Genomic DNA, 19594 nt, shown 5'->3' on the forward strand with positions numbered 1-19594 from the left:
GGCGCCTCTTAGCGGCAAAAGCAGAATCCAGAATGGATGTTAAAGGGACTCATTCATCTGAATTTGGAGGGAACAATTTTCAGCCATATGGGCGGGGTTTTCGGGTGTTTGATTCACCCTTTCCTTACCCGCTGGCTGCATGCTGGCTGCAATATTGGATTGAAGTTCATTCTCTGTCCTCCGTAGTACATGCCTGCACAAGGCAATCTTATGCCCCTATGGCTGAAAATTGTTCCCTCCAAATTCAGGTGACAGAGTCCCTTTAATGTTCTGATTCTTTGCTATAGTATGAACTAAATGAAAAGTCAAATGTTATGTTCCTCAGCCAGTATCCAGTAGTTTTGGCTAACTTCTATATTTTATGGTTTGTTTCTATTGTTTTTCAATTATATATAGTATATTTATTATTCTAATTTGTTATTATTCTAATTTGTTTTACAGCAAAGGCTACACAGATATTGTTAAGATTCCAGAAGGAGCAACCCATATAAAAGTGAAACAGTACAAGGCCAAAGACCAGACTAAATTTACTGCTTACCTAGCATTAAAGAAGAAGACTGGGGACTACATCATTAATGGAAAATATATGATATCCACTTCAGAAAACATTATTGAAATGAATGGCTTTGCCATGAACTACAGTGGCTGGAGCCATGCCGAGGATTCATTTCACAGTATGGGGCATTCCGCTATAAAGGAAGTTTTAATTATACAGATTCTTGCTACAGATATTAGTAGACCAATTGATGTTCGTTATAGTTTCTTTGTCCCATCAAAACAAGCTTCTTCTACAAACAGCATAAACAATAATGTAGTTCCTCAAAGTTCTCAACCTCAGTGGGTGACTGGTCCTTGGTTATCATGCTCTAGAACATGTGACACTGGATGGCACACCAGAACTGTTCAGTGCCAAGATGGACTAGGAAAATTAGCTAAAGGATGTCTACTTTCTCAAAGACCCTCAGCTTTTAAACAATGCTTACTGAAAAAATGTTAGCCAAAGGATGGACATCATCTCCAACGACACAGTTTTTGCTGTGTAAACGTAGATCTAGCACGTCAAAGTTGGTTAAGGTTTCGGTTTGAGCTCAACCAAAATAACTTAAGGGCTGTACCAAATTTGGGCCTCCATGAAGATACTCTTTGTGACATGGGCTCTGCAACCAACCTTAAAAGGTGGAAAGGGAGTTCCTTAATAAATCAGATTTTTGTAGGTGATGGGTTGGATGCTGGCTTCATTAACGTCTTGTTTGCATCACCTACCTCTCAAGATGAAAGTCTTCAGGAAAAATCTGCAAAACTAAACTTGTGGACGGCATGTCGTAGGTTATATTTGTGGTGTATTGTACATACGTGTCCTTAGATGTGTCACTTTATATATCACTCGGACAGTGATTGACCAAAGTAGATCTACAGCTACTTGTCTTCAAATATTTCAAAAACAGCTGTGGATATTTACTGGAAACAAACAAAAAAAAACTGTTTGCTGGTGATTATCAGCCTGATATTGTAACTTTCAACATTTGTTTTCTGACGAATCAACATTTTATTTTAGAAAGTGTGATATTTCAATGACCTTTGTTTACAAATCAGAACAACCCACCGAAATGTAAGGTACCGGTATGCATTTTGGCCAAAATGAAAAAATTCAAGGGCATTGAAAGTTTAGGTTTCGGATAAAATAGTTCAAAGTGGTGTCTGGTTATCTGACTTTACCTTCACCTGGAGGAGGTGTTTCTTCTATGCAAAGATTAATATTCTGTGTAAACAGGGCAAGAGGTAGTTAAAAAAAAAAAGTAAAAAAAGGGAAACCCTATAGTTTCCCGAGAGCAGATAAGTAGTAGATTTTTGAATAAGGCGTCCAGTTGACTCTAACTAAGATTAACCCAAAATCCTGAGATAAGATGATCTTACAGAGAGTGTATTTCTCCATATAATGTTCTTACAAATACTACAAGGTGCTACCAGTTACTTCGAGAGGCATATTGATGGAGAGCATAAAAGTAAAAAAAAATTACTTTTGTTTATTAAATTCAGAATTTCTTCTATCATACATTTTCCATGTTTACCAATTTGGTAATATGGTATTTTCATTTGCGCAACTGTTCTAATGCTAAAACTAAATTTGTTGGCTGCCTGACCAATTAAAACTAAACTACAAAGACATTTCTTCTAGCAAAGTCACATACGATATCAAGGAATAGGTTCCACACGGGGCTCATCAAAAGGGTGCCACAACTCAGGTTGACTTCCCCATGCGAAATGTGAACCAATGCATAGCTCTAACAGTCGACAGGCGCCATGAATGTAGACAAAAAGGGTTGACCCAAAGTCATTTTCTTCTATGTGGGAATATATATATATATTTTATATATTAAAATTAGATTCTTGTTCTCATAAAGAAAGCAAAAACAATCACAACAATAACAAAAAAAGTAAGCTAAAAGACCTTTCTTAATCCTAACTATATTGATTACGTACTAAGAGAGAAAAAGATCAATGCATAGTGTATACGATTGGCAGGGAACGTTATATAAAGTGTCCTTGACAGTATCATTTTTCTCAATGACAAGGACATTGTTCTGAGATTTGTGAGATTTGGAGGTTTTCAGTTACCAAAGGCTTATTAAAAGACTGCAGCCTCATAGTCGGTAACAGAAAAAAAAAAAGTTAACATCTCAAATACCAAATTTCAATCGGGCTTCCTTCAGTTACTTTGTGCAAAATATATGTAAAAATAATAATAAAAAAAAAAAGGAAAGAACAAAATATATACAAAAGGCAAACAGGAGAAAAAGGGCCAAATAACAAATTAGGCTTTATTTTTTATCTAAATATTCTATTTTTATGTAATAATACATATTCTGACAGTTTTAATTTGGCAATCTAAAAATATAGAGCATATTTTATTTTTTCAAGTAAAAAAAAAATGTCCCTATATGATATCTTCCATCTTATATATATTTTTTTCAATAAGTTGAAAAATTATAATATATAAATTCTAAAATTACCTAAAGAATCCTAACTTACAGCTTGGCTGTAACTCTCCTTTGATTGCAATGCGGCACTGAAGAAAAAAAAACAAAGAAAAAAGAAAAAATAATTTATTGTTTGTACAACTCGTATGTGAAAATACATATGTAATGATTTTATTTATTTTTTTATTTAAGGCAAAATACCTATTGTACAAGTTTTGTATTTAACATGTTTTACTCTCGTCATTTTTTTTTTATTTATGCTTCCTGTGTGTTAATAGTACACTTTATGAGTTTACATTATGTGCGGCGCTGGTTGCTTTTTATGTTTTCTATGTTTTACAAAAAAGCATTCAATATAAGATAAATGTACATATACTGTAAATAATATATATAAATATATTCTCTTTATAGTGCTATATTCTGACACCAGCTTGTTTTGCCTTTCAAGGAAAAGTTTAAAAAAATATCATTTTTGGTTTATCTTTTTTCATTATTTTTGTTGACAGGCAATGGTCTACACACACTGCTGAACAAAATGTACTTACCGGTATGTAGTCTTATGAAATTCAGGTCAAACTAAGTTTACTTAGTATAAACTACACTTAAAAAAAACTTTAATAGAAACTTTCAGTTTTTTGATTATTTTTTTTTCACAGTGTTGATGATTTTTTAAGTACAGGATGCAAAATCAGCTGTATAACACAAAATACTTTGGTTATCTAATCTTTAAAGTTAGATACTAAAATAAGGATGACTATCGTCAACCATCAACCACCAATCTAGTATTGACACTGAGCTAGGACTATACGGTTGAGGTTCCGCTGACTTTCAAGGACCAAGCTTGCAAGAACTTTAGGTGTATTGTTTGGTCTTTGAAGCGATTGGTAATAATATTTTCTAGTATTGGTGGGATTTGTAGAGCAGTTCACCAGGAGGGCGTCATTGGCTTAAATGAACATAATCATAAAATAATGAGAGTTCTTCAAGAAACCTGACGGTGAGCTGTGTCTTATATATCAATTCTGCTTTATTGGAGTGTGGTTGAGGAGCAAAAACACTCACAATTTGTGGTTCTGATTTTAGAGGAAAGCAGCTAAGCTTTTCTACACCTTTAAAGGTTGACCAGAAAATAAAGACCTTTGACTAGTTTTAAAAAATTCAACCCTCACCAATCCCTTCACTTTTTTGCCTTGCTGCTTACTTAGTCCATGTTACTCTCTACCTTCTGGTCTTATTGTGATGCACAGGAAATGCTTACTTAGAAGACTTGAGCATAAAGATTAACACTGCCCTGTCTGGCATCCAGTCCAGTAATCCATGGCAATTGGAACAGGACAGTCATTACTTCAAAGGCCGGCATCTTTGGCCTGAGATCTTGGGTTGCCTTTGGCATTTACTAGGCCTGGCAATGTCATGATACCATGTTGTAATGAGAAGCCACTAGACCTCATGTGACATCATGTTGTACTTTGTACCGCAATGTCATGGAACTGGGTGGTCTACTGAATGACAGATTAGTTTAGGTTGGAATTTCAAGGATTCCAACCTCAGATGTGTAGACTGCCCAAACCTAGCTGCTATGAATGATACTAGAACATGGCAGCGCAAAACTTTTCATTCAGCTCTACCCCTCGGTCAAAATAATTTGCCAATTCATGCTCACTCAAACTAAGTTCCCACCAATTAAGTAAAGATTAGACACAACTCCTTGCAGCACTGACTCCCTGACTCCTACGCTGTCAGATTCAGCTTGGATAGGACACGAAACCATGACCCAATCAAAGGAAAACCTGTCCTTTTTCCCATTTCTTATTTTGTGCAATTGATTGGTGAAAGATAGAAAGAATCCAGCCATTTTTCGGATAAAAAATAGGCAAAAACTTTATTATAGATTTGGATAAAAAAGGATACTCCAAATTCTGTAAAAATATGAGTGCTTATCCTTACTCATCGATTATGTATGAGTTTGAGACGCCTAGAATAAGCTCTCATATTTTCACAGTACTGGGAATGTCCTGTTTTATTCAAAGCTTTTGCATATGTTTATCCGAAAAATGACTGAATTCTTCCTATCTTTCACTCGATTGCTACCACCAAGCAAGATTGGTTTTATCCAAGCCAAGGATCGCTGGCAATTTCATTACGGGTGAGGGGTATCACATCTTTTCTTTTTGCAATTCATTGGTACCCTACTTACCGTAGTTTCGATTTATTAGTAATGCATAGTGAAAATTTTAGTTTTTTTGTGTAGCCCACCTTAATATTATTTTAGAATTATAGGAAAATGGGATCTAGTAATATAATAGATATATCATTATTCTGTAGATCACACATAGATCCACATCTAAGATTTTTAAGTCCATTGTGCTTAAGTGATCAAGATTTCTCTTAGTTCTATAGGATGTGTTCTGGCAAATGGGTTGACCAGGCCTAAAATAACTCTACCCTTACGATCAGCATTGATGAATAATCACTTGGCGTCCCACTGCATTTTGCCATGCTCCATTAAATGCTTCCCCCACATGTCTGCTCGTGCTCAACTCCATCATTTTATTAATAGTCCCTAAAAGACTTTTAAAATTTTGGGTCTATATTCACAATCAGATCAATTTTTTTTTCTGCTGATTATTAATCAGCTCCAGAAATTAACATCTAATTCAACACTTATGTATCAAGAAGAAAGAAATTTTCACAAAATATTTTTTTAAAGTGTGTACCGTTTGCAACCATCAGTCCTAAAACTCAAGAAATACATGTTACACCAAAGTGGTTGACATATATATTTTTATTATAAATATAGACATGTTTTTCCCAAAAGATAAAAAGTGTATTTGTAGATAAGTGAAATAGATTAATTAAAATATACCTTTTCTATAAATAAATAGACAAATTAGAATAACAGTATAAATATATAATGTAAGTCAACTATCAATTTATAATAGAAAATATGACTATATTTCATTAAACTGTCATATATCCATCATTCTTTGCACTCGTACTTGCCATACCTACACGTTTTCTTTGTAATTGTGCGCATATTTACCTTTGTTATTTTTTATAAGTTGGGTATTTTGCCTCATGCCATACATTCTACTGTACATCATATCGAAGATGAACGATGCTCAACCAATGGGTGGTTGCTGTATTTTCACTGATCGGGTAGCTTCGGTTATATATATATTGACGATGGCCAAATAAAAATCTTGCATATGTCTGTAAAATGTGAACATGCAAATTTGAGCCGAATGCAAAAAATGACGCAGGTGTTGCGAAATATAACACGGGCATTTTTACATGACAATGTATCTCCAGTATGTGTATGGGGCTGCTTTAATGATAATAGTCTCAGTGCAAAAATTGTCTTTGTTGCCCACAGATGACATTGCACTGGTTTAAGTGTAGCCTACCAAAGGGAAGTGTTCTGAAGGCCAAGCCTCCAGCCATGGCCACTTTCCTAAACCTTGTAGAACAAAGCCATGTAGCAATATGTAGTCAAAAACTCAAGAGTATAACTGCATATGGAGCAAAGATGTTGCCAAATGTTCCTTTTACATGATTTTGGCAGGTCCTGTTATTGAATTTTCAATGGACCCCAGGAGCTTCAAGACACTCCACTGAATAGACTTCTTTGTGTCAAGGCTCCAGTTTTGTGTAACTACTCGGTCCAACAAAAGGATCCTATATTTTATCCACATCCTCCATGACACTGTTGGTGGTTACATTGTGGGCCAACACATCTCCCACACATATCAATCTTACATTAGTTCAGTGGCTTTCTTTCTTATAATTGATATTAGGGCAATTATGTAGCACTATTTTATACTCTACATAAGACTGGAAAAGCTATAAAACATCCGATATAAGGAGAGTAACCATTTCATAGCTATTAGTTGTGTAGGACACTGATAGCCATAAGATCATTGCTTCAAATCTCGGTCTGTTTAGATTGTAAACCATAGGTAAATGAATCTTTTAACTTTACACCGGCAAAATACTGATGTTCCGTCTTCAATATACCAATGTATGACCAATTTCTATGTTTGGTATTGGCCATCCAAAAAAAGTGGTTACTGAAAGGCTAGACTCAAAATCAAAAAACGTTGTCCAAACAGTAATGTGACTTTACAACAACGCATTTATGGTTGGAGCTATTTATTTCCATAAAAATGGCTTAGTTGATGCATATAGACAACAGCGTATAGTAGCTCGAAGCTCCTCAACTCCTATGTAAAAGGAGTACCAGGTCCCCATCAACTATCACATGGCACATGTTACTTAGTCTATTGTGTCCTTATGTGGTCTACTCCAACTTTAAAGAAGTTGTCCACTATCTGGAAACCCCTGTATAAGTGAAGTACTCTGTCTTGTAAAATAAAAATATCATACACTCACCTCCCATGCCGACACAGAGAAATATCGCCAGGTCTCCCAGGCCTCACAAAACATCACATGAGCCCTGCCGCCAATCAGTGGCCGCCATTGGGCTGCTACGTGCTCACTTCCTTACGACCTTGGACAAGCGGAAGTTATGAGAGTGTAGCAGCTCAATAGTGGCCACTGATTGGTTTCAGGGCTCATGTGACTAAGCAATGTCACACTAGCCCTGAGAGATCTGGCATTGACATTGCTGAAATGGCATCGGCACGAGAGGTGAATTTTATAAAAGGGAAAACTTTATTTAAAAGAGGTTACCAAGTTAATGAACAATCCTTTTAACTGTACAATATATTATATTACATAAGACTAATTGGTGTTTGTCTTTACACCTACTTTACTATCTTCATAGGTCCATGTAGGAAGCCAGTAGAAGCAAGACTTCCATCCATAAACTCATAACTTGTAACAGAGATTTTCAAATTTTAAGCTATTTGTTTTGCAGAGAAATATGTCCCATCAGTATAAGGCATGGACATGTGGAACATAACCTTGTGAAGAGCATATTGTCAAAAGACCATTTAAAGGGAATGTGTTATTAGACTATTATCAACTGTTTAAATCAGGTTTTTATGTTGGGTGTAGATGTGATTGATGGATCCTGTGTTAGCAGCCGTGTTTTCAGTCACTATTACCCTGCCTGTGATGATAATGACACTTCTGAAAAGTCTTCTTTGAAGAACAGGAAGTAGCAGAGTAAAATACCCCCTGTGGCCAATATGGGAAATGCAAGATTTCTATTTTAATTTTATTTTTTACTTTTTAAAAATACATTCAACACAGAATCCTGAGTTAAACAATAGCTAATTTTCTGATGCTAAATTCCCTTAAAAAATGTAAGAAAATAAATAAATAAAAAATGGATGTTTATACCCTGTGCAATCCATTGTTTTTTTTTTTTGAACTGGTAAACATAAATTTTCATATGGATGGATCAATAAGGTTCTTCACGCCATAAAAAGGAAATATATTGTGTCGTTTGTGGTACAAATAAGTAGTCGCCATATATGTCAAGCCTACAGGTCATATGGCCATGTGTAATAATCATGCGACTAAGGTTCTCCATGATGAATGTCAATGATAGGATTTGCGCACTATATTTACGGACAGCTCAGACTGCAGCCTGAGGTCGAGACTATTACAATCAAATGCACTAATGGAGTTAGGGGTAGATGCTTTATCGTGACACCCTTTTTATTAATTGGTCTCTTTTTCTTATATGCAGTAGTTTGCACCACATTATCCAAGAACTGTAGGATAAAATTGTACTGTCTCAGCAATGTAATAAAATGTTAATATCACCTTTTTCATAAAAATTCCAAAAAATGTCAAAATTAAATGTAAGGGGAAAATCTCTGTTTTATTTACAATGTATACTCTCAACTTCGGATTTTGTTTGATGTTTTGGTGAAAATAATAAAAAAAAATAATAAGAATAAGAATGTAGTATATAATTATTTTGCATTAGCCATATCATGAGTTATTCTTCTTTGTCTTTTCCTATGCGAAAACGACAGAGGTGACTTTGGTCTGCACGGCACAGGCAAAATGCATAATGATGGAATAAGCAGCAAAAATGATGAATTAGGAATGGGAGAGAATGAGATTCAGCATCATACGGTATATTAAACAGAATAGAAATTTAGCTGGAAATCTGCGCTGTGCATTATTATAGCCCATGAGCTATTTGTAAGGTTCCAGCACACGGTAAGCTGAACAGGCAGGGACATTATTCAGCCTATTTCATTTGCCGGCTGCGGAGTAAACATCACTTTCATTACAGCTGCCGACGTTTTGTTTTTTCGTACAAGTAGAAAGTCAAGTTATTAAGAAGGAAACACAATGGATGGATTACTAGGTGTGACTTTGGCTGGAGGAATTGGCTCTCGTCAGGTGGAGCTCAGCACCTAGCCTTAGAAGTCGTGGGCTAAAAAGTCCACAATTTATGCAGCTGTCACATTATACATTGGCTAACGTATCATCCAAGCTATTGTATTGTTGCCACTGCTGGACAGTGCTGCAAGTAACCATGACCATAAAGGCAAATGAAAAAATGTTCATAAATGCTTCCATTTTAGGATCATTGTACCTTCCTTGGGATCAAAACAGCCAAATTTTAAGTTGTGATTAGAGATGAGCTAAATAATCAAATTTATTACAATTTTTTTATTTAAATTTGCACAAATTTTGCAAGGTTGCATACCTCCTTTTGAGATATAGCAAGGGGTTAATATAAAAAGTCACATTATACTCACCAGAACTAGGTCCTCACCTGTCCGTATTACCTCATCCAACGGGGCCGCATGTCAACCACTGGCCTCAGCTCCAGAAGCAAGTGCCAGGAAATATGGAAGACCTAGGCCAGAGGACCAAGGAGCTTCAGCTGTGGAAGCAATTTAAGAACAGTTGAGCACCTCGGACAGGTGTATATAATGTATTTTATTATTTTTAACCCCTTCTCTCCTCTCCATTTATCAAACTTTGGGGGTTGAAGAGTACTCAGGGCATAATAAACATATTTTCTCAGCAATCAGGGCCATTTTTGACTCTGGCCAGTCTTATTCAGACCAATTGGGATTGACTGCTCATTTGAGTAAATCTACCAGAAACAAGGGTGTACAGCTAGGATGGCTAGGGTGTCAAGAAGAATCGCTGCTAAGGCACTAGCTATCTAAAGTGTATAGGCGGCTTAGGAGGGTTTCCATGGAATGCGATATTACGACCTATCCTTTGGCACTAACAATCGGCACTCCCATTGATAAGCTGATAGAGGTCCCTTTACTGCCAGAAGTACACAGTTTAGAAAACTGGAGGAACACTGTTTCTGTACACTGCATTGTAAGAACTCTCAGGTACTGCGGCTCTGCTGTCATTTACTTCAATAGGAGCTGAGCTGTAGTACTGAGAACAACCAAAATTTATGGAGATGTAGTGTTCTAGCTCCATATACTGCGTACTTTAAGAAATCAGGGGACCTGCAACAGCTAATCATGTGGTTGCTGCATGTCAGACCTGATCTGGTATTAATGGCCAATTCTTAGGATAGTAATATATAGTGTACGGCACTCTGAGTCGAATTTGGGGTGCTCGAGTAAAATTCCAACCGTTATATAGAATAAAGGAGAAAAACTCAGCACTAGAATCCAGTAGAGTGCCAAGGTCTGCACCGCTATTCTTAGGATAGGTCCTCATTATCGCAATCCTCAGGTTTCGCTTTTGGCACCTCTTTCAGGAGGTAATGCTAGGTGACATCAAGAATAGGGCATAAGGATGTATTAATCTAGCCACAAATGATGGTCACCATTATAAGTCAATGGGATCCACTGGTTGTACGACAGAATCGGCACTGTGTCGTGGCTCCTGCCATAAATGGAAAAGCATTCACTGTGTGAGCAGAGCCAGAGTTTTGACATGTTTCTTATTTTATGCTCAAGTGTAGTTCATTTCTTTTCTGCCTAAAGTCTCTGAATACTTTTCGTATCTGTCTATAAAGCTCCTATTTTCTATAAAAGACTTTTACATTTACAATGATATATTCATATATAAAGAGGAAGCGCAGTAAAGCCTGAATAGTGTACCAATACCATAAACCAAATAAAATGAAAAGTCCTTCTCAAATAGATAAACCTGGAAATATGAAGTGTACAGCAGGCCGGGGCTCTGCAGACATGGTAAAATTGTTCTCCTCGGCATGATCTACCGCGACCACCACAAAGAAAGCACAAAACAATAACAAATGGCACATAAAGGAGAGGAAAACTTACATTGATACCGGTGGTGGGGAAAATTGATAAAGGGTTGAAAAATATGCTCATTGTGCAGATAACAAAGTAGGGAGAGCATGGTTTTTCTATAGATAACCAAAGACTCTATACAATCTGGGTAATTAGAAAAATTAAGTAAGTATAAATGCACAAGGGCATACTGCCTGTATAGGGTGCACTCCTGTTCAAGCTCTATTGGGCACTGTATATACAATGACATATATATATATATATATATATATATATATATATATATATATATATATATATACACAGTATATATACTGTATATATATGACATATATAATTAGTCTTATGGACCCCAGAGGAAACCTCAGACAGGATTCCCAACCCGATCCCGCCTGTATGAGATAGAGCTTACTAAACCTCTCTTTCAGCTGTATAGACACTTGTCCAATTATTTTACTTGCACGCAAGACTAAGAAGCATATCTGTTGTTTCAGCAGATTTTTCATAATAAGAATATGTGAGAAAAAAAATACTATGTGTGGCCATTACATAACATTGCATTACATTACTATCATCTACTTTGCACTTTTACCCTCTTTCAGGCTCTATCGCTAATGTGACAGTTGTCTCTGAGCTAGTGGGTGTAGACAAGCTGCTATGAGTATGTAAAACATAAGGAATTCCTGCTCTCCTGAATTTATGTAGTGCATGTATAGAAGTAGCAGCAAGGAGGACAATATATAGCAGTGTAGCTGTGAATCTAACACTGTGGTAAGATAGAACAAGAGGGCAGAGCCACAGACATGAGGCCCAATATGGTGAAATCCTATATAGTGGATGGGAGTAGAGCCACAGATATTAAGTCCATCAGGGTGATACGCTGTAGAGTGGAAGAGAGCAGAGGCACAGACATGAAGCTCATTGGGGTGATACCCTGTGTAGTTGATGAGAGCAGAGCCACAGACATGGAGCCTATTGGGGTGATACCCTATATAGTGGATGAGAACAGAGCCACAGGCATGAGGTCCATTGTGGCGATACCCTATATAGAGATTGAGAACAGACCTACAGATTTGGGGCCCATCAAGGTGATAATGTATAGAGTGGAAGGAAGCAAAGCCACAAACATTAGACAAAAGAAGTTGATGCCTTATAAAGTGAGTGAGTTGGACGGGTCATAGAGGATACAGTTCTGTGCATTCACAGTGAAATAAAATGCTGTTAATGTGTTCAAACGTGATGTCTCTGAATGTCAGAAGATGTTACCAGATGTTACCAGTACTCTCAAGTGCAAGTTAGCATGACTTTCAACTTGCTCCTCTATTTCCTTGACTTATTTCAGCTGGGGTGCGCCATATTATACGTAAATCCCTATTATACTGTTGGAGGGTGGATACATTGACCGCCTTGAAGAAGGCGCAATGAGGAGACCAGATAGCTCTGTCAAATAATCCAGAAAGTCCTACCTGGTGTAACTGCGCATACATACCATTTTGTATTATTTCTTTCATGTTGGAGTCAGACAGAATAGACCTCTATATATAAAATTAGAGGAATATTGAGGCCTCCTCATGGAAGATCTACATTTTTTATTGTAGTAGGTGGTGGCAAGCTCTTCTGGAACCAACGTTCAATGTTTTTTGTTCTTCTCTTCAACTTGACATAGTGGCCCTGATTCATGATGTGATTTTTTTGTTAAGTTTTTCTTTTTGCACAGGCAGACTTTGTGCCAAATTAACCAAAATGGGCACACAATGTCAGATGAATTGTCACAAATTCAAAAAACTTATTCTTGCGCTTTTTTTGAACCTTTTTAGAGTAAAAGGCTTTAAAATGTTGCACGATAGTCTTTAGCTGAAGAAAAAAAAATTAATTTATTACTCCACCAGGGTGCAAAAATGTTGCAACATTTCAAAAAGTCATAAATGATGAATTAGTCGAAAACATCTGGATAATGCAAACCACTTCCGTAATGGATAAAACCATGTAAAGTCAACTTAAAGGGAATCTGTCAGTAGGATAATCCGTCCTAGGTAATATTGAGCATTCTGATACTGCAAATATCGGGTATCGGCCGATATTCGCTGTATCAGAGTTCCGATACTGAGTTCCGATAATTTTACAATATTGAATACCGGAATCGGAAGTTCCCATAATGCAATGAGCCAGTTTTATTCTATTCAGCCAATAAGGATCCCAAGAAGTGTGAGCACATCCTGTTAGGCATGTTAGCCATGTTAATTAATGGCATGGCTGTGATTGGCTGCTGAAATGATGTCGGTGGTGGGCGGTGCATGGCGGAGACTGCGTGTCTGTGCGGGCCTGCCGGGGGTCTGTATGGGCCTCTCGGGGGTCTGTGCGGGCCTGCCAGGGGTCTGTACGGGCCTCTCGGTGGTCTGCCGAGGGTCTTTGTGTACATACATACTACATACTACATACATACAACATACTACAAACATACTACATATATACAACATACTATATATTACATACATACTACATACGTACAGCATACTATATACTACATACATACATACTACATACATACAACATACTATATACTACATACATACTACACACTACATACATACATACTACTTACATACATACAGCATACATACAATATACTACATACATACAACATACATACAACATACCACATACATACAACATACATACAACATACTACATACATACAACATACATACAACATACATACTACATACAACATACTACATACATACTACATACATACATACAGCATACTATATACTACATACATGCTACATACATACATACAACATACTACATACATACTGCATATATGCAACATACATACTACATACCACATACATACAACATGCATACTACATACATACAACATACATACATACTACATACATACTACATGCATATTACATACAATACATTCATACATTACATACAATACATACATATAGACATACAGTACATATAACATAGAGTACATACTCACCATCACTTGTCACTTTGATCCTCGAAGCCAGTGTCATCTGTAAAAAATATTAAAATAACAAACAAACAATATACTCCCTGATCCGCAGAAATCCACGAGTGTCCCACGACGATCTCCCGTGGAGAACAGCAGCATCAGCAGATGCGACCACTCTCCAGGGGCTCCAGGAATACAATGACGGGAGGAAGGTATCCTTCCGCACTGTATTCCTTCGCCACTGTAAAAAAAATAGTCCCTAGTCTCACTTTTGGCATTGCTGTGTGAGAAATTTCCCACGCAGCTTTTGCCATAAAGTGAGACTCTGAACTAAGGTAACCTCAGTGATACACTGAAGGAGCCATTGTCTCCTTTCAGTGTGTCACTAAAGGTCCTATAGAGCAGAGACATCACCCAATGTCACTGTTCTATGGGGAGATCGTCATGCAACTCTCGTTATTAATTGGACTACGGCGGACAGGTAGTATGCAGTTTATTATTTTACTTTTTGCAGGTGCTGAAGTGTGGTAAGTATGGTTAAATGAAGAATATTAAAATACTTTTTTCTGGCTGTGTCTTTATTTTTTTTTTACTTTTTCACTGCACTAGGATTAATAATGGATAGGCGTCTTATTGACGCCTCTCCACTATTAACCCAGCTTAATGTCACCTTAAAATAGCAAGGTGACATTAACCCCTTATTGCCCCATATCCCACCGCTATATGGGAGTGGGAAGAGAGGGGCTAAGTGCCGGAATTGGCGCATCTTACAGATGCGCCATTTCTAGGGCGGCTGCGGACTGGTATTTGTAGCCGGGGGGCTAATATCCATGGCCCCTCTCTAGGCTATGAATATCAGCCCACAGCTGTCTGCGTAGCCTTTCTGGCTATACAATATAGGGGGACCCCATATCCTGGATGCTGATCCTGGATTGCGCCTGATGGCCACACGTTTCATCCGTTTTTTGCCGGATCCGTCAAAAAAGCTGTTTCCGCTGGATGGAAAACACACACAAATGAACAGTTTTTCTGTCTGGCGAAAAAACGCACAGCGACGGATCCGGCAAAAAACACGGATGAAACGTGTGGCCAATCCGGCGCTAATACAACTCTATGAGAAAAAACGGATCCAGCAGAAAAAAACGGATCTTTTTTTTCAAAACTCGCCAGATTGTGTCTGACGGCAAAAACCTGATGTGTGACATTAGCCAGATAGATATATGGATAGAAACATCTATGTATCTATAGATATATCTATAGATAGATATATCCATAGATAGGCTGGTGTTGATAAATGAACATAAAGAAAAAACGGGAAAAAAACGGCATGGGCTCCAGCGCTATTTTCTGCACCAGAGGGGGAAAGCCGACGGCCGGGGCCCAATATTTGTAGCCTGGGAAGGGGTTAATACCCATGGCCCCTCTCTAGGCTATGAATATCAGCTTGCAGCTGTCTGCGTAGCCTTCACTGGCTATTAAAATAGTGGGACCCCCCAAAAAATGACGTGGGGTCCCCCTATATTTTATAGCCAGAAAGGCTACGCAGACAGCTGTGGGCTGATATTCATAGCCTAGAGAGGGGCTGATGCTGCTTTTCTCCATGGGAGATCGTCGTGGGACACTCATGGATTTCTGCGGATCAGGGAGTATAGTGTTTGTTTGTTATTTTAATATTTTTTACAGATGACACTGGCTTCGGGGAAAAAAGTGACAAGTGATGGTGAGTATGTACTCTATGTTATATGTACTGTATGTCTATATGTATGTATTGTATGTAATGTATGAATGTATTGTATGTAGTATGTATGTAGCATGTATGTAGTATGTATGTTGTATGTATGTAGTATGTATGTAGTATGTATGTAATATGCTGTATGTATGTATGTAGTATGTATGTTGTATGTGTGTAGTATGTATGTAGTATGTATGTTGTATGCATGTATGTAGTATGCATGTAGTATGTTGTATGTATGGATGTAGTATGTATGTTGTGTGTATGTATGTAGTATGTATGTAGTATGCATGTTGTATGTATGTATGTAGTATGTATGTTGTATATAGTATGCATGTAGTATGTTGTATGTATGTATGTAGTATATATGTTATATGTATGTAGTATGTACTGTATGTTGTATGTATTTAGTATGTATGTGTGTAGTATGTATGTAGTATGTTGTATGTAGTATGTATGTAGTATGTTGTATGTATGCATGTAGTATGTATGTAGTATGTTGTATGTATGTAGTATATAGTATGTTGTATGTATGTAGTATGTATGTGTGTAGTATGTATGTAGTATGTTGTATGTAGTATGTAAGTAGTATGTTGTATGTATGCATGTAGTATGTATGTAGTATGTTGTATGTATGTATGTAGTATATAGTATGATGTATGTATGTTGTATGTATGTACTATGTATGTAGTATGTTGTATGTATGTATGTATGTAGTATGTAGCATGTATGTAGTATATAGTATGTTGTGTGTATGTAGTATGTATGTAGTATGTAGTATGCATGTATGTTGTATGTATGTAGTATGTATGTAATATGTATGGGTTTTTTTTACATTCAACACATTAGCCGGATGATGGGACTACTACTACTACCCATCATTGGCTAATGTGTCAATCACTGTCATTGTAGCAGGCATAGCCCGATGGGACTTGTAGTCCCATGGGACGATGCCTGCACACAGACACAAAGACCCCCGAGAGGCCCGTACAGGCCCCGGCAGGCCCGCACAGACCCCCGAGAGGCCCATACAGACCCCTGAGAGGCCCACACAGAAACCGCCCGCACACACAAACACGCACAGTCTCCGCCCACGCACCACCCACACTCTTCCCCCCTCCCGAACTGGAAGTGCAAGAAAAGAAAGGGTTTATTTTAATTCCGATATTTGTGTCCCATTGACTTGCATTGGTTTCCAGTATCAGAATCGGCGATATCTGATATTTTTGGGGTATCGGTCCGATCCAATCCGATCCGATATTTCCCGATGTGGGAAGGTATCGCTCAACACTAGTCCTAGGCCATCAAAATAGGCATGCAGGTCATAGAAGGTTGAAATAAAGGATACCTTGATACCTGCAATCCAATGTCTGATTCCAGAGAAATTCACATTTTTATTAATATGTAAATGAGCTGTTAAGATCTATGGGCCAGACATAGATCGCCCTGATAATCTACCTCCAGAGCTTATTTTAAAAGAAAGGGTGAGTTACCAAATGAAAGGCACAAAAACAGTTGAATTAGCCCCAGAGTGTCATTTATTTCAATAATAGAAATTTAGGCAGATGGTGGAAATTCTGATCCTTAAATATTCAATAATAATGCGGTAAAAGAGGTATAAGGTTATATGATTTTTCACGACTGTAACATGCAAGTGTAAGGCATCACTCGTCAGCATTCATTTTCTTCTATCTTTACATTTTATTGATTTGCTGCTCATTTCATACATCAGATATAAGCCTATTAATATTTCATCACTTTTTAAGTGATAATTCGTGCTTGTCAGGTATGTGTGATTAAAAAGAGGGCATGAGATGCTGTAAATACTGACAGTGATTCAGGGGCGTTGATTGCGTTATGCATCCCAGAGGTGTGAAATTAACATTATATTAATATCTATTATTTATAAGGTGTGATACTCCGCATCTCTGTGGGAAATAGGAGCTTACAAACAGACACACTGTGCAGAATCATATAATGAAAACACTTGGGCTTACTCTTCAATATGCAGAAATCAGCACCTTGGCTCAGGGGTTACTCTGTGATTCGCACTATTTTCTTTAAGCCCTCCAGATCTCGAGTTTACATCCGACCTAGGACAAGATCTGCAGAAATTACAGTTTAAACCCCTTCCCGACATGCGCCGTATATGTACTGCCCTGTGGGAGCTGCGTTCCTGCAAACAGCAGTACAGGTATGGCGCACCGATCATGTGGCATCATGCTGTGCGCCGCGGCGATCGAGTGCAGGTGTAAACTCTCTGTGAGAGTTGACACCTTGCAGCAATGCCCACGATTGGTGCTTGCACCGATCACGGGCATTTAACCCATCTGATGCCGCTGTCAGTAGTGGCGGCATAGATGATCATCGCGCAGGGAATGAGTTCCCTGTGTGCCTCCATCAGGACAACACGATGCGACCGATTTGTCCTGATGGTCTCCATGGAGACCTCCGGCTGCGAGATGGCCACAGGGTCCTTCAGGGTCCTGCAGGGAAGGTGGCTTGTTAGCGCCTGCTGATAGTAGGCCAGGCATACCTCCTTCCCAGTGCAGTGCAGAGTATAAGACCAGCATGGGACAATGTAAAAAGAAAAATATTAAAAAGTGTAAAAATATATCTATTTTTTTAAATCCCCAAATAAAGAAAAAAACATCAAATATTTTTCCAAGAAATACAACTATAAAAGTACACATTATTGGTTATTGCCGCGTCCGTAACAACCTGCTCTATAAAACTGTCCCACTAGTTAACCCCTTCAGTGAACACCGTAAAAAAATAAGTTAAAAACGAGGCAAAAACAATGCTTTATCATCATACTTCCGAACAAAAAGTGCAATAAAACGCAATAAAAAACACGAATATAAATAAAAATGGTAATGCTGAAAACATAATTTTGTTCCGCAAAAATCAAGCCATCATACAGCTCCATTAGCAAAAAAATAAAAAAGTTATAGCTCTCAGAATAAATAAATAAATAATAGATGCAAAAATAATAATTTTTTTCTATAAAATAGTTTTTATTGTGCAAAAGCACTAAAACAGAAAAAATATATAAATTTGGTATTGCTGTAGTTGTACTGACCCGAAGAATGAAGCTTCCCTACCAATTGTACCACACGCGGAACGGTATTAGAAAAAAACAAAAAGCAATTCCCGAATTGCTGGTTTTTGTTCATTCTGTCTCCCAAAAATCGGAATAGAAAGCGATCAAAAAATGTCATGTGCCCATAAATGGTACCAATAGAAACGTCAACTCGTCCCGCAAAACATAAGCTATCAAATTACTATGTTGGCAGAAAAATTATAGCTCTCAAAATATGGTGATGCAAAAACTAGTTTTCGCAATATAAAGCGTGTTTTTGTGTGACAGAAGACAAACGTAAAAACCCGATATGAATCTGGTATTGCTGTAATTGCACCGACCCGAAGAGTAATCACTTATACCGCACGAGGAATGGCGTAAAAAATAAATAAAACCAATTCTTCACATGCTGTTGATTTTTTCATTCTGCCTCCCAAAGATCGCAGTAAGGCTCAGCGCACATTTATTCTATATAAATCTGAAATGTGTGATTCAGACGGAACCTCTAGTGGAAGATTCCCTATAATGAGGCAGATGGAGTCACTGTGGATGGCATAGGACTTGTGATCCGGCGGTGTCTGTCTTTTTAGGATTGCATAAAACTGCAGTTGGCCAGAGTTTTGTGCACTTCTAAAAAGAAGGACACCACTGAACAGAGGCCAG

General features: G+C 37.6%; 1 protein-coding gene across 1 annotated transcript in view; it reads left to right on the forward strand.

The window, feature by feature from the left end:
* ADAMTS5 (ADAM metallopeptidase with thrombospondin type 1 motif 5) overlaps positions 1–8287 on the forward strand; it is a 112378-nt gene extending 104091 nt beyond the window's left edge. The window contains exon 8 of the mRNA XM_077293998.1: positions 442–8287. Within this exon, the coding sequence (XP_077150113.1) occupies positions 442–997 (556 nt within the window). The 3' untranslated portion in view covers positions 998–8287. The remainder of the gene's footprint in view (positions 1–441) is intronic.
* Positions 8288–19594: the final 11307 nt, after the last annotated feature.

Source organism: Ranitomeya variabilis, chromosome 3 (assembly GCF_051348905.1).
Source record: "Ranitomeya variabilis isolate aRanVar5 chromosome 3, aRanVar5.hap1, whole genome shotgun sequence".
Taxonomy (NCBI): Eukaryota; Metazoa; Chordata; class Amphibia; order Anura; family Dendrobatidae; genus Ranitomeya; species Ranitomeya variabilis.